This window comes from Hemiscyllium ocellatum, chromosome 5 (assembly GCF_020745735.1).
Source record: "Hemiscyllium ocellatum isolate sHemOce1 chromosome 5, sHemOce1.pat.X.cur, whole genome shotgun sequence".
Taxonomy (NCBI): domain Eukaryota; kingdom Metazoa; phylum Chordata; class Chondrichthyes; order Orectolobiformes; family Hemiscylliidae; genus Hemiscyllium; species Hemiscyllium ocellatum.
Genome location: NC_083405.1, coordinates 98,906,178 through 98,920,982, shown reverse-complemented (window position 1 = coordinate 98,920,982; position 14,805 = coordinate 98,906,178). Strand labels below are relative to the sequence as shown.

The 14,805-nt window shown below is 38.2% G+C and overlaps 1 protein-coding gene across 8 annotated transcripts in view; it reads right to left on the bottom strand.

The window, feature by feature from the left end:
* Nucleotides 1-14,805, bottom strand: part of acbd5a (acyl-CoA binding domain containing 5a) — an 84,353-nt gene that overhangs the window by 20,608 nt on the left and 48,940 nt on the right. For all 8 annotated transcript variants that reach the window (XM_060825031.1, XM_060825029.1, XM_060825027.1 and 5 more), the window contains one exon: nt 12,730-12,864. In XM_060825031.1, coding sequence (XP_060681014.1) covers nt 12,730-12,864 — 135 coding nt within the window. The remainder of the gene's footprint in view (nt 1-12,729; nt 12,865-14,805) is intronic.

The following is a 14,805-nucleotide window of genomic DNA, read 5'->3' as shown; positions in this document are numbered from 1 at the left end:
GACATCTTCAGAGAAGTAACTAAATTTCCTGAAGAGGGAGCAGTCATAACATTATAAAAGGCACTATTGGAAGATCCTCTCATTCAAATCATATTATTTGAAGTAAAGTTTGGAACTGCTACATAAGTACTATGCAGACTTATGTTATGCACTGCGCAAATGTTATGACAATTGTATAAACGTACCTTGAGGCTTTTCCTACCTGGTTGAATATTTTCAGTCTCAAAGTTAAAAGAACTTTTAAACATCCATCACACTGAAGATGCTTCAGTCTAATCTATATCCAATAACCTGTGCTGAAAACTCTGCTCACATTGTGACGGTTGTGACAAATTTCACAATACTTGCAGAGACAATCCACATGTTAAACCAAATCAATTACATTCTAAATCAAACACTCCACAACATTCCAGAAAAATAATCAATCTGTAACGGATTTTCACCCAAAACTAAATCAATTCTTTGGTTGGACATGCCCTAATTGTGTACCAAGTTTTGGTGAAAATTCATTCATTAGCTTTTCAAATTTATTTATTACCAACTGTTAGTCTTTGAATATAGATATTTGTCTAACAAGAAAAATTGATATATTTGAACTAATTGAACAGTTGGAACATTGAAAAAAGGTGATATCTTGGAAACTAAGCCAACAATTTAACATGTGCAGCAGTTTACTTGTTGCTCATGGGAAATCAAGTTATTCTGAAGAAAGAGCTAAGCAAAGCTTTCAAGGAGATAAGAGACGGGGCTTATTGCCTTAAATTACTGGGATTGATGGAGTTTATTGCCCTAATTGCTTAGCAACACTTTCTGCACTGGAACTTTGTTCCCAGGAGTCAGAATAATGAAGGCATCCCAGAAACCACAAACTTCTCTCTCGAAATACTGTTTTCCTGTAGCAGTTTCTGGAAATCTGATGGAGCATCCAAATATCAGTATTTCGATCTACCTGGTAAAACCCAAGAGCTGGACTGGGCTCAATCGCTAAAGATTTGAAGCCAAGTTATTTACAATCAGACTGGATACCCACCATCAATTTACAGGTGTCAGCCTGAAGCTCAGCTTCATTGACATTAAACCCATTGGATAGAGATAATTCATCCCATTTAATCTTTATTTCCAGACCCATAGTTCAGAGGTTGTTTTTATTATAGCAAGTTCACAATATTTGCAGGGGATGTGGCTTTTTGTGTTGTATGTGTGTATGTATCATGTGTGTCACGAATGTGTTGTCTTTGTAGTGATTAACCATATATAGTCTAATAGTTAGTCTTTTTAAGTTTCTGGATGTTAACCAGTTGCTTTAAGAGTGTTTTGTACATAATAGATTACTTTGCAGTTCATAAATGAAACCTAGTGGGCATTTCTTTTCATTTTAGACAGTTACATGTGATGCACTTATTCATTTTGTTAATTGAATTAACATATTTACATCAATGGTGTTATTGGTGAATAGTGGCGCTTCATTATCAGCACATTCTGCATATCACAGTCACAACAAGACAAACAACCCAATGAAGCAAAACACATTATCTCCATTCATCTTCATTGCTGGGTGGTAAAAGTCCAAAACAACATACCTCAAGATATAACATAACTCAAGATAAAACTAACAGTTGCTTCACCAAGAACACTATCATGTCTTCAACCATAATAACAAACACTTGAATGATTCCAGAATTCTTCCTTGGCTATCCCCCTAAAGGTATATTACAGGTATTTGTAATTCTTTTCATGAAGCAGCATTTCCTTACATCAGGTTGTCGCTTGGTCCTAACATTATTATTTAACTTTCCACGTTGCAAAGAATCTTCAATTATATTTCTTGTCCTCATTCCTCTCATGTCTCAGAGCCAAATAGTTTTCGAGCCATTTCTCTAGTCAACGAAGCCCTCCAAAATTCATGTTTTGGCTAGTCTCTGGTCCATTTCCAGAGCTCGGATATCCCCTTGTATCCTTGTGACTGTAAGTGAGCACACTGTTGAGAGTTCAGCCTGGCTAGACCACTGTACAACTTCAGAAAAATGGCCTCAGTTGGCTGTTTTGGCAAACTAGCTCAATCTTATTACTTGCCAACTCTGTAATAACTTAATTTATATAGGCATATCAAACCACTCAGCCTTTTTGAGTTAACTTAATTCAATTATATTATCTAATCTTTTCCAATTCCAAAGTACAGTACTGTGTAATTACCTATACGGAGTTATATCTACCATTGCATGTAATACCAAGGGTTTTTTGTAACTCTTTGACAGTCTCATCAGATGTACTGAAGTTAATCACCAGCTATAAATCTGACCAAATCAGATCAATCAAAAGCATTAAATCAGAAAAACGAGAGATCCTGAGGTCAACTTACATAGAAAGCACCAGCCCAACATCAGTTTCCAACTGCTTCCCTCTCTTTCAGCCATTTTGTATTCAATTTGAGGTCTATTTAAGATACCCACTGACATAATACCGCTATTCAAGTTTATATATGCATAATGCAGTTATTTCAAGTGAACGGTCTTTATCACGAACAGCCTGACGTACTAACAACGAAGACAGAATAAAAATAGTATCAAATGTTATTAGTTTAAAAATTTAAATCAAATGCAACATAAACAGAATATGTTGAAAACTCTGGAGTAAATATACAGACTTTCCATTTGTTTTGGTGAATTGACCTTGGATTTATAACTTTCAAATGTTTTAAACAGATGAACAAATTGTATGTTTATGTCACAAATTAATAGTACAAAAGCTTGCAAAATTGTGCATCAATAATCTTTCAGGCTATTACAGTGAAATTAATTTACTGTCTAATATTAACCAGTCAGGATACATTTCAATATTTTTAAAGCAATTAGGTCAAAAGCTCAAACCACAAAGCGTGAAAACAGTCTACCATCTGCCAATGGCAGAACAATTTTTCTGACAATTGTGCTTGCACCTTTGAGGAGTATCTCCTGCACATATGGATACGAATATCTCAAATGGGTCAATAGGTATGCAAAAAGATTTGTGGTAGTATTCAGAAATGAAGTCCTTGAACTTTGTTTTATTTTGAGGGACAGTGGAACAACATGGTTTTTGTTTCATATTTTTGGTGTACAATGCAACATCAAATAATGTTAAAATAAGTTACTATTGGTAATTATATTTTCTTTATGTTTAAGTCATTCTACCACTGTTCTTAGACAAACAACATCTCAAATCAGTTTGAATATCAAACTCCATATCTTGTCTTTTACAGTTAGTTGAAATGAGAAATATATGCATTATGAATTTTCGTTAGAGGGATGCTAGCAAAACAATAGATACTACCAACAGTGGTCAGCTATCTTGCCCTCTAAGCCAACAACACTACGTTAAATAATATGTTAGCATGGGTATTGTCAAATTTCCTGATATAATGGACCTAGCTAAAAATTGTTTTGGATTATGTAAATTCACCTCTGCTTAATCCTCGATCTCACATTGTAATGAAAAGTCACTCTCAGCAAGTCCATATTATCTGACAATATAGCACAAGAAAGAACAGCAGTTACATAGTGGCCAGTTCAAACACTATTTGTAGAGTAGATAACTAATTGTACAGCAGCTAGAAGATGCAAGATGTAATCAGAGAAGAATATTAGAGTACGGCTAATATTCGGTTAGTTTTGGGTGAGAGGATGGCTGGAACACAGTCACAACGTGACTCAACTGCAATCAGTTGACGCATTGCCATAAACAGCTTGGTATTGAGATGATGGTACTAGAATTGAAGCAAATTAAAAGTATAAAATTTGAATCTCTCAAAAAAGTACAGGCTGATTCCCTATCCTTTGACTAAAAGTTTGGTCTGAAAGAAATCTACTTTTATACAGATACATTTTTTTTATTGCAGAAATATACTTTATTCATAGTAAGAAATATTTGGTACATGCACAGTTAATGGGGCCGTTCAGATTTATACTCTTTGCTTAGAGAACAAATTAAGTCTTTGATGTTCACCATTCTCTGTATTTACAGTCAACATCTTGGCATTTAGCTGAAGCGTCAGCGGGGCCCAGTTGGTGAACAGACCTCCGTTATTCTTCAGCAGAAGGACATTACGTGGTGGTCTTTCCCTACCATGCCTTGGTGGCAGCTGCCCCAAGCTTTAGCACATCCCTCAGCACGTAGTCCTGGACTTTGGAATGTGCCAGTCTGCATCACTCTGTTGGGGTCAATTCTTTCAAATGGAAGACCAGCAAGTTTCAGACAGATCAAAGAGCATCTTTCACCGAGTTGATGGTCCTCCAGGCACAGTCGATGTTTATCTTGGTGTGCATACCGGGAACAGAACGTACAGCACGGCACCCCACATCATGGAGCTATTCGGGACAAACCTCGGCATACAGCACTGCATTCCACTCCAGACATTTTTTGCATAGGCACATTCCAGAAGGAGCTGTGTGACAGTCTCATCCCGTCCACAGCCACTTTGAGGGCAGCGTTCAGTGGTGCAGGAGGATCCTGGCATGCATAAAGGGTGTCACAGGCAGAGCCCTTCTCACCACCGGCCAAGAGATATCCTGGTGCATGTTTGAAAGTTCTGGCAATGAGGCATTCTGCCAAATGGAACTGCTCGACAGGATCCGCCCTCTCCTTATCCAGAAGTGTCTTAAGGACACTACGTGCTGACCACTTCTTTATGGACTTGTGGTCAAAGGTGTTTTCCTTCACAAATTTCTCCAAGAAGGACAGGTGATACAGAACAGTCTAAATACTTGAAATGTTCCACAGCAGTGAGGCCTATTTTTGCAACACCGGGGAAAGGTAGGACCTCTTGGTGTATGCGTACTGAGGATCCACACACCGCTTGATGCAGCCACACACAAAAGTGGCCATCAGGGTGAGGGTAGCATTGGCTATGCTTTTTCCATCTTTGTCCAGGTCTTTGTACATGCTGTCTCTTCGGACACTGTCTATCTTTGATCTCCACATGAAGTGAAAGATGGCTTGGGTGACTGTGGCGGCACAGGTCCAGGGAATATGTCAGACCTGCGCTACGTATAACAACAGAGCACTTCACATCTGATGACCAGGCATTTTCCCCACCATAGAGAGAGACTGGTGCTCCCATCTGCCCAATTTCTGCATCACCTTAGTGACATGCTCCCCCCCAAAACTTGGTGCATGCCCCAGTCCCTCCAAACTAAATACCCAGCACCTTCAAGTGGTCTGTCCTAATGGTGAAGTGGGTAAAGGATTGGTCAGCCCAGTTTCCAAAGAGTATGGTCTAGTTCTTGATTCGATTTACCTTAGTCCCCGATGCCCATTTATACTGATGCAGATACAAGAGTCTGTATACTGACAGTGGATCCGAGCAGAAAAGGGTGACATCATGCATGTACAGGGAAGCCTTAACTTATAGGTGCCTGCTGCCAGGATTAGTCACTCTCAGGCTCACATCCTTCCTGATGGACTTGGCAAATGACTCTATACAGCACACAAATAAAGCAGGAAAGAGTGGGCAGCCCTGCCTGACTCCAGATCTGATTGGAAAGTTTTCTGATTCCCACCTGTTGATTGAAACTGCACTCCCTATGTTGGTGTACAGCAGTTGAATCGAATTGCAGTTTCCCTCCTGAAAACCTATTAAAATATTATTACTGAAGAGTTATTACCAGTAAAATAAACATTACTGTGATTGTACTATGGATTTTAGAGGTGTACTTTGTCCTGTTTTTTGTTGGAAGATAGGCTTTAAGAGAAAGGTGACTAGCTGTTTCCTCCAAGCCAGTAAACAGTATGTGGAGCCTTTGGTAATTTATTTTATAAAGTTGGAACAACTAAGCTGCATGAATGGGTGGAGGCATACTCCCACAGAACAGGGTTTTAGTTTAGCTTTCATACTAGAAAAAGCAAAGACAATGGGGTCAAGGATAATACTGAGATACAGGCTACTAGACTAGCTGGGATTGAGGTGCATAAGGAGGAGGTGTTAGCAATTCTGGAGTGTGTGAAAATAGATAAATCCCCTGGGGTGAATGGGACTTATCCTAAGATTCTCTGGGAAGCCAGGGAGGAGATTGCAGAGCTTTTGGCTTTGATCTTTATGTCATTATCTCCAGGAGTAGTGCCAAAAGACTGGAGGATAGCAAATGTTATTTCCTTGTTCAAGAAGTGGAATAGAGACAACCCTGGAAATTATAGATTTGTGAGCCTTACTTCGGTGTGGGTAAAGTGTTGGAAAGGGTTATAACAGATAGGATTTATAATCATCTAGAAGGGAATAAGTTGATTAGGGATAGTCAATACGGGTTTGTGAAGGGTAGGTCATGCCTCACAAAACCTTCTTGAATTCTTTGAGAAGGTGACCAAATAGGTGGATGAGGGAAACGTGATGTATATAAATTTTAGTAAGGTGTTTGATAAGGTTCCCCACGTAGGCTATTGCACAAAATACAGAAGGTGATTTAGCGGTTTGGATCTGAAATTGGATAGCTGAAAGAAGACAGAGAGTTGTGGTTGATGGGAAATATTCATCCTGGAGTTTGGTTACTAGTAGGGTACCGCAAAGATCTGTTTTGGGTCCACTGTTATTTGTCATTTTTATAAGTGACTGGAGAAGGGCATAGAAGGATGGGTTGGTAAATTTGTGGATGACACTAAGGTTGGTAGAGTTGTGGATACTGACAAAGGATGTTAAAGGTTACAGAGGGACATAGATAAGCTGCAGAGCTGGGCTAAGAGGTGGCAAATGGAGTTTAATGCAGAAAAGTGTGAGGTGATACACTTTGGGAAGAGTAATAGCAATGCAGATTACTGGGCTAATGGTAAGAATCTTGGTGGTGTGGATGAGCAGAGAGATCTCGGTTTCCAAGTACGTAGATCCTTGAAAGTTGCCACCCAGGTTGATATGGTTGTTAAGGCGGCATATGGTGTGTTAGCTTTTATTGGTAGAGGGATTGAGTTTCGGAACCATGAGATCATGCCGCAACTGTACAAACCTTTGGTGCGGCCACATTTTGAGTATTGCATACAGTTCTGGTCCCCTCATTATAGGAAGAATGTGAAAGCTTTCAGAGGAGATTTACTAGGATGTTGCCTGGTATGGAGGGAAGGTCTTACGAGGAAAGGCTGAGGCTGTTTTCGTTAGAGAGATGGAGGTTGAGAGGCGACTTAATTGAGACATATCAGAAAATCAGAGGGTTAAATAGGGTGGACAGTGAGAGCCTTTTTCCTCAGATGGTGATGGCTAGCATGAGGGGACATAGCTTTAAAATTGAGAGGTGATAGATATAGGACAGATGTCAGGAAGTAGTTACTTTACTCAGACAACAGTATGTGCATGGAACAGACTGCCTGCAACAGTAGTAGACTTGCCAACTTTAAGGGCACTTAAATGATCATTGGATAGGCATATGGATGAGAATGGAATAGTGTAGGTTATATGGGCTTCAGATTGTTGGACCTACCTGTGGAACCATTGAGGGCTGAAGGGCCCGTACTGTCTGTAATGTTCTACGTTCTAGCGGTTTTTGAAGATGATTGTGGAAGCTGCTACATCTTTCTCTCTGTTACAGTTAAAAGCTGCAGTTTTCTTTCTGCTGCCAGAATTGCACATGAAACAATTTGTTTTACTGAATTTGTCTTTGCCAACTGTGTGTTTATGGGATGTTATGTTGGAACATTTTAGTAGTTTAGTACTTCAATAATCTTTTATTTTGTGAATTTTTCCAATTAAGTCATTCCAATTTTTCTTTTTGCTTATATTTTAACTGGGGGTAAGAATAAAGTGTGTTTTCCTTAAAGCTAAGTAGTGTGACCAATCGAATTACATCTGGAACATAGCATCTTACACTTGCTTTTGAAGAGGATGAAAGTTAGGTTCTAAGCTATCTCCTTGATATGTCTGCAGGGAGTTTGGTCTGGTCCATAACACTGCCAACAAAGAGAGAGTTCTGTTCTTTTGAAAAAAATTATTACAGGAATAAAGTAAAAAGTCAGGCAAAGAATGGCAACCGTTCCTCATAAAAGAGAACATTAGTCATTTCATCATGGGCCTAGTAAACACACAAGTTGTTAGGAAAATCATCATCACTTGCATCTGGGTCATGAGGCCATAGGGAGAGATAACAAAAAGTTAAAAACTAATGGTGGGGGAAGTAGTATAACTTCCCTTATATCGACCACACATTTTGTTTCTTTCTGCATATCCTGATAGACGCTTGCTAACTTAGCACAATTTTAACATCACATTACAAGGGAAAATTAAGCCTCACTCATAGTTTATCATCTCAGACTAGAAATGTCTATAACTTTGAGAAACAGCTTCATAAAATTATAGTATTTTAAATACAAGCACTGCACATCAATTTTTCTTCTGCACAAATACTAAATTTTTTTGACAGATCATAAAACATTCTGTCTTTAAAAAAATTGATGGCAGGAAACAGATGTCTCTGTGACACAGTGATATAATGCATAAAAAAAGTTGACAGTTAACTTTATATATAGAAATAAAAAGGATGTGGTACCATCAGTTCTAAGTTTCACAATATCAAAAGGGGAAACACATTGAGAGAATTTCACCACCAGGGCTGCTTTCCAAATGTAGAAAATAAAGGGAAATTTTCTAGCTCAAATCATCTCCAAAAAAGAAAAGAAAATTGGCAAAGAAGTCCCAGTTTTTGATATCAGACTGAATTAATGCAGTAGGAAGTAAAGATTTTAGTACTGGCAAACAGGCAGCAGAAACACAATGGGCAGAGGTAAGGAACAACAAAGGATGTGATACACTGATAAAAGTTGTTTGCAATCCTCTTGATATTGAGTAAATTATGTATAAATACAGAAGTCAGAGAAGCATGCATCAAAAACATGCAGTTCTAATGGGAGATTTTAACTTTCACTTACAGTGGAATAGTCAAAATCGGTGAAATAATGAAATAGTAAAAAGTATTAAAAACAATTGTTCAGAACAATATTTTCAAATCAAGGAGGGTTTGGGTCAAGCTGGATTCAGTGATAAGTAAAAATTAAGATTAATTCATATTTAATGTTACATTTGGGAGATTACCAAAGCCAGGCTGGCAGATCCTCAAGCAGTGAGGGGTGGGAAACATGGGGGCATCGATTCACAATGAGGACCTAGAAACGAGATACCCTAAACCCTCTCATTTATCAGTGCTCTCAGAGTGCACATTAGAAACAGGCTTACATGTCAGCCATCAAACTGATTGAATAATTAAATTGCCCAAATTCAAAACGTGCAGGCAACCCACCCTTCCCCTTGCACGCAAAATTGCGACAGGTGTGCACAGGTAGATGGTTAGAAGGAATGCTGCTAATGGCTGGGGACCTAATTTTATGTGTCTCCCTACCTGCGTTCCCACCCACAGATTGCAAAATTCAGTTCAGGGAAGGGCAATGCATAGGAACTGACTGGCATGAATTTGAGATGGTTTGCTCATGTCAAACAAGTTTCACTGAATCTTTGAAGAGGTTACTAACATAGTTAATAAATATATCAATAAGACTGCTACTTATTTGGATTTCCAGAAAGCATTTGATAAAGTTTTAACATGAGCAAATATCAGCAAAATTACAAGTGTGTGAAACTGCAAATAACCTTGTGTCACAAACTGACAAATAGCTGGTAAGAGAGAAGTGATTAAAAAAAAGAACTTCTGCAATTAGTGAAATGGGACTTGTGGGTTAGTCTCAGTATTTTACTATATTACTTACTTTTCATAAATTACTGTCCTGGGTGAAGGACTGGGAGAACTTTTATGTTCGAGTTTGCAATCTGCTAAATTTAAAGGCCCTTAGACTTTTAAAAAATTATTCACTCATGGGTTGGGATGTGGATGTCGCTGGCTGGTGATGCCCTTCTCTAATTGCCCAAGGGCAGTTAACAGTCAACCAGATTGCTGAGAGTCTGAAGTCACATGTAGGCCAGACCAGATTAGGATGTTTTTCTTTCCTAAAGGAGATTCGTGAATTACATGTGTTTTTCCCAACAGTCGACAACATTTCATGATCATCATTAAACTCTTAATTCCAGAATTTTATTGAATTCAAATTCCAGCATCTGCCATGGCAGGATTTGAACTCAGGTCACTACAGCATTGTCTGGAATAATAGTCTAACGATAATACCTCTGGCCATTGCCTCCCCCTTGGTGAGAGAAGTGGAAGATTATACCAGACGGGGTTTAATTATTGATGGCAGAGAGATCGAGAGGGAATCATAATTGTTGAGAGGCTAAGAGCTGTAGTGGAGCAAAGGAATATGGGTTCTCTGGTGCACAAATCAATAAAAGTCTAGTCTGGAGTCTGGCCAGATGCTCTTCAGCAGGGCTTAATAAGTTCATCACTAAATCTCTGAAAAATAGACTGGCCTTGAATACAAACACAAAATTTATCCAAATAATACACTGTATTGAGGCAGAAAGAATTAAACTGCAAGAACAGGTTGCACAAACGTGTTTTGTATTTCCTTGAGTTCAGACAATTGAAGATTTTACCTAATCAAGATAGTTCAAATTGATAAAAGGATTTCAATAGGGTACATATATAGAATCTACTTCTTTTAGTAGAATAATATGAAACACGAAGGCATAGTATTAAAGTTACAATCTGAACATTTAGAAGTGAAACTGATAACAGTCATTCATAAGAATACTGGAAATCTGTAACAACAGCTACAAATGTTGGGTCAATTAAAATTTACCAGATTGAGACTGATAAACTTGAGTTGGGTAATTGTCTTGAGTGAAGTAGTAGAATAGAAAGGGAAGTGAATGGAAAGGCAATAAAAAGCAGCCATTATCTAATTGAATTGTAGAACATTTACAAGATGCTTATTAGTCCACCTGTCTTCCTCTCTAAGACATGGGAGATTAGTTCTCTCTAAATCAAAGTAAATTACATCTTGTTAATAAGAGTCAATCTAACTACTTATGTCTTGGCTCAATGTTTTTCCTGAGTGACATAAAAAAGATTAGCATGCTCAACACTACTAAAAAGATCTAATGGGAAGATTTATATGTTTAATACAATCTAGGAATTCCAACAGTTTTAAAAATAATCTGAATTAAATGATTCCATTTTGTAACTTGCTTTTCTATTTATTTTACTGTGATTTCTTTCAGCTGTTTTTTGACCACTGGTCAGAGCACTATGTTCACTTAACTAAGCCATTCAATTTTCCTCCTGCTTAAGTTAAACAATATTACTGAAGACGTGGCTTTTGCATCAATGCTATTCAGGGACTTTATTCTCATTTTGTAAAGAAAGCAATGTCATAAAAAGAGAAAATCTTAAGTCAATCCTCAGTTATTATTTCGCCACTATAAATAAGCCAAAATAGTCCACTATCAAGAATTCAATTCACAGATGAGCTTCAAAACAGAAATTGCTGGAAAATCTCAGCAGGTCTGGCAGCGCAGAAAAATCAGAGTTAACATTGTGGCACAGTGATCCTTCAAGGGAACCTGAACAGGACCCGAAACATTAACTTGGATTTCTTTCCACAGATTCTGCCAGATCTGCTAGATTTTCTAGCAATTTCTATTTTGTTTCTAATTTTCAACACCTGCAGTTCTTCCGGTTTTTCATTAATGAGCTTGACAGGAGGGTCAAGAACAGGTCATGCAAAAACATAAGTTGAGAAAAAGTAATGTCGTGGAATAAATGGTTACATCAGACAACATAAATGGAGATGCTGTGACAATAGAAAGAACACTTTCCTGAAAATTTATTTGAGTTTCTGGAACAAACGATGGAGCTGATTGTAATTCCAAGTTTTTGGAATTCACATTTCAACCAAAGGAATATGCATGAAGATGGGCAATATAGTTATGCTGAAAACAGGACAGAGTCAGAGATGTATAGCATGGAAACAGACCCTTCGGTCCAAACCGTCCATGCCGACCAGATATCCCAACCCAATCTAGTCCTACCTGCCAGCACCCGGCCATATCCCTCCAAACCCTTCCTATTCATGTACCCATCCAGATGCCTTTTAAATGTTGCAATTGTACCAGCCTGGAAAAATCAGCTACATTAGAGAACAACTGCAAATCCCAATTTCAAACAATAACAGTCAATGGTAAATCAATTTCATAATAAACAGACATTGTTACTTTAACTAGCAAATATTATGAAGAACATGGTTCTGCAATTTACAATTTCACTTTAGAATAATAATTAGCTGCAGTAATCAGCTGTTGGGGCAGCTGTAGCATGCTGCAACAAATCAATCATAGCTGTAAAGTAATGATAAATAGTTAATCCTTCTGGTATGTTACAGTTTGCACAATAGTTGAAGTGAGCAAGTATAAACCTGTAAAGTGGAACAGAAAAGGAAATAAGGCATAAACAGCTGCTTTAAATAGCCAAAACATAGTACACAAGTCAACTGGTTATGAACAGCTTACACTACACTTCAGTACTATGTTGTTCCAAACTGCCAAAACGTTAGTCGCAATGCTATTTGGCAAGTTTCCAAGCAAGTGAAAAATCTTGCAGTAAATCCCTACTAATATTGTAAACTTTCACACTAATCTGTAGTTTCTAAAAGTATGCTGATGTAGTTTTTGTGCAAGCCAAAATATTCATGAGTTTATGCAAAATACAAAATTCAATCTGCATCGTTTAAAAACAATTTAAATAATATATTCCACATATGCTCTGAATGTCGATGCTTTTATAGAATATTTTGCGATGATTAAGAAAATTGTAATCAGGGCATTTACTGTATTTTTACCTGTATTATCATCACCATCTGTTATATCATCATCCTCCTCCTCCTCCTGTTCAGATTCTGCACCGCTATCATTGCCTTCAACCTTTCCATTCATCTTATTACAGTTCTTGGGTGAGCTGAAAACATTGCCAAGATCTGGATATTTAAGAAAAAGAAACTAGATAAATGTATCAAATATGGAACAAGGGCAAACTGCAAATGTCAGAAATTTTGCATGATCTAACAACTATCTCTACTAAATTCCATATGCCAATTAATTTCGTTGGACTAAAGAGTGGCAGATGGAGTTTAATTTAGATAAATGCCAAGTGTTGCATTTTGGGAAAACAAATCTTAGCAGGACTCATATACTTAATGTTAAGGTCTTAGGGAGTGTTGCTGAACAAAGAGACCTTGGAGTGCAGGTTCATAGCTCCTTGAAAGTGGAGTCGCAGGTAGATAGGATAGTAAAGGCAGCGTTTGGTATGCTTTCCTTTATTTGTCATTGAATATAGGTGGAGGTCATGTTGTGGCTGTGCAGAATGTTGGTTAGACCACTTTTGGAATTCTGGTCTCCTTCCATCGGGAGGATGTTGTGAAACTTGAAAGGGTTCAGGAAAGGGCGGCACGGTGGCATAGTGGGCAGCACGGTGGCACAGTGGTTAGCACTGCTGCTTCACAGCGCCTGAGACCCGGGTTCAGTTCCCGACTCAGGCGACTGACTGTGTGGAGTTTGCACGTTCTCCCCGTGTCTGCGTGGGTTTCCTCCGGGTGCTCCGGTTTCCTCCCACAGTCCAAAGATGTGCGGGTCAGGTGAATTGGCCATGCTAAATTGCCCGTAGTGTTAGGTAAAAGGGCTAAATGTAGGGATATGGGTGGGTTACGCTTCGGCGGGTCGGTGTGGACTTGTTGGGCCGAAGGGCCTGTTTCCACACTAAGTAATCTAAAAAAAAGATTTACCAGGATGTTGCCAGGGTTGGAGGATTTGAGCTATTGGGAGAGGCTGAATAAACTGGGACTGTTTTCCTTGGAGCGGGAAGGCTGAGGGGTGACCTCAGAGATTTATAAAATCATGAGGGGCATAGATAAGATAAACAGACAAAATCTTTTCCCTGGGGTGGGGGGAGGGCACAGGTTTAGGTTGAGAGGGGCAAGATATAAAAGGGACCTAAGAGGCAATATTGCAACACCTAAGGGTGGTGCAATTATGGAATGAGCTGCCAGAGAAAGTGGTGGAGGCTGGTACAACTGCAACATTTAAATGGCATCTAGATGGGTATATAAATAGGAAGGGTTTAGAGGGATATGACCAAGTGCTGGCAATTGGGACTAAGTTAGGTTAGGATATCTGGTTGACATGGACGAGTTGATCAAAGGGTCTGTATCAGTGCTGTACATTTCCATGGCTCCACGATGCTTATGTGCGCTCACTCAGAAACTGAACTCCAGGTCATTATCAACTCCTACTCCAAAACATAATGAAACAATGGGCATTTTATTACATATATTAAAAAAATGTAAAATTCTCTTCTAACCAGCTCTAAAATCACAATACAACTCAACACAGATTAAAATCAAGCAGAGGTCCTGGAAGGTTTAGTACATGTATCTTGGGAGCCAACTGTCAATGAAAGCAAACACAGACAAAAATTACCACCACCTCCAAGGTGCCAGTTTTGCTTTTGGTAAATTGAAGAAAATAATATTGGAGGACAAAATATCTTTAACATGGTAGCTGTCACTTAACATTTGAAAAGTCAAGCCTTTTAAATATAAAAAAAAGCCACAGTTTTAACTTGAATTACAAAGACAATTTTTGCAGCAATCATATAAAATATAAAAAGTATGACCTATGGTTTAAACGCTTTTGACCTATGCAAATTTGTTGAGCAATTATTGTTACATTGGTTGAGTGAATTAAAAAGAGCAAAATTAATTTTTTTTAGGTTTAAAAATAATTCAACTTAGAACAACTAGTTCTTGTTTTGTGCAAAGTGCCTTTAACCTTAAATGTCATTTACTGAAGGTTGCTGCTGCAGCAAAAATAAACAAAGGCAAATTTTTAAATTGCTCTGTTTCAAATTCAAACTGAACTTT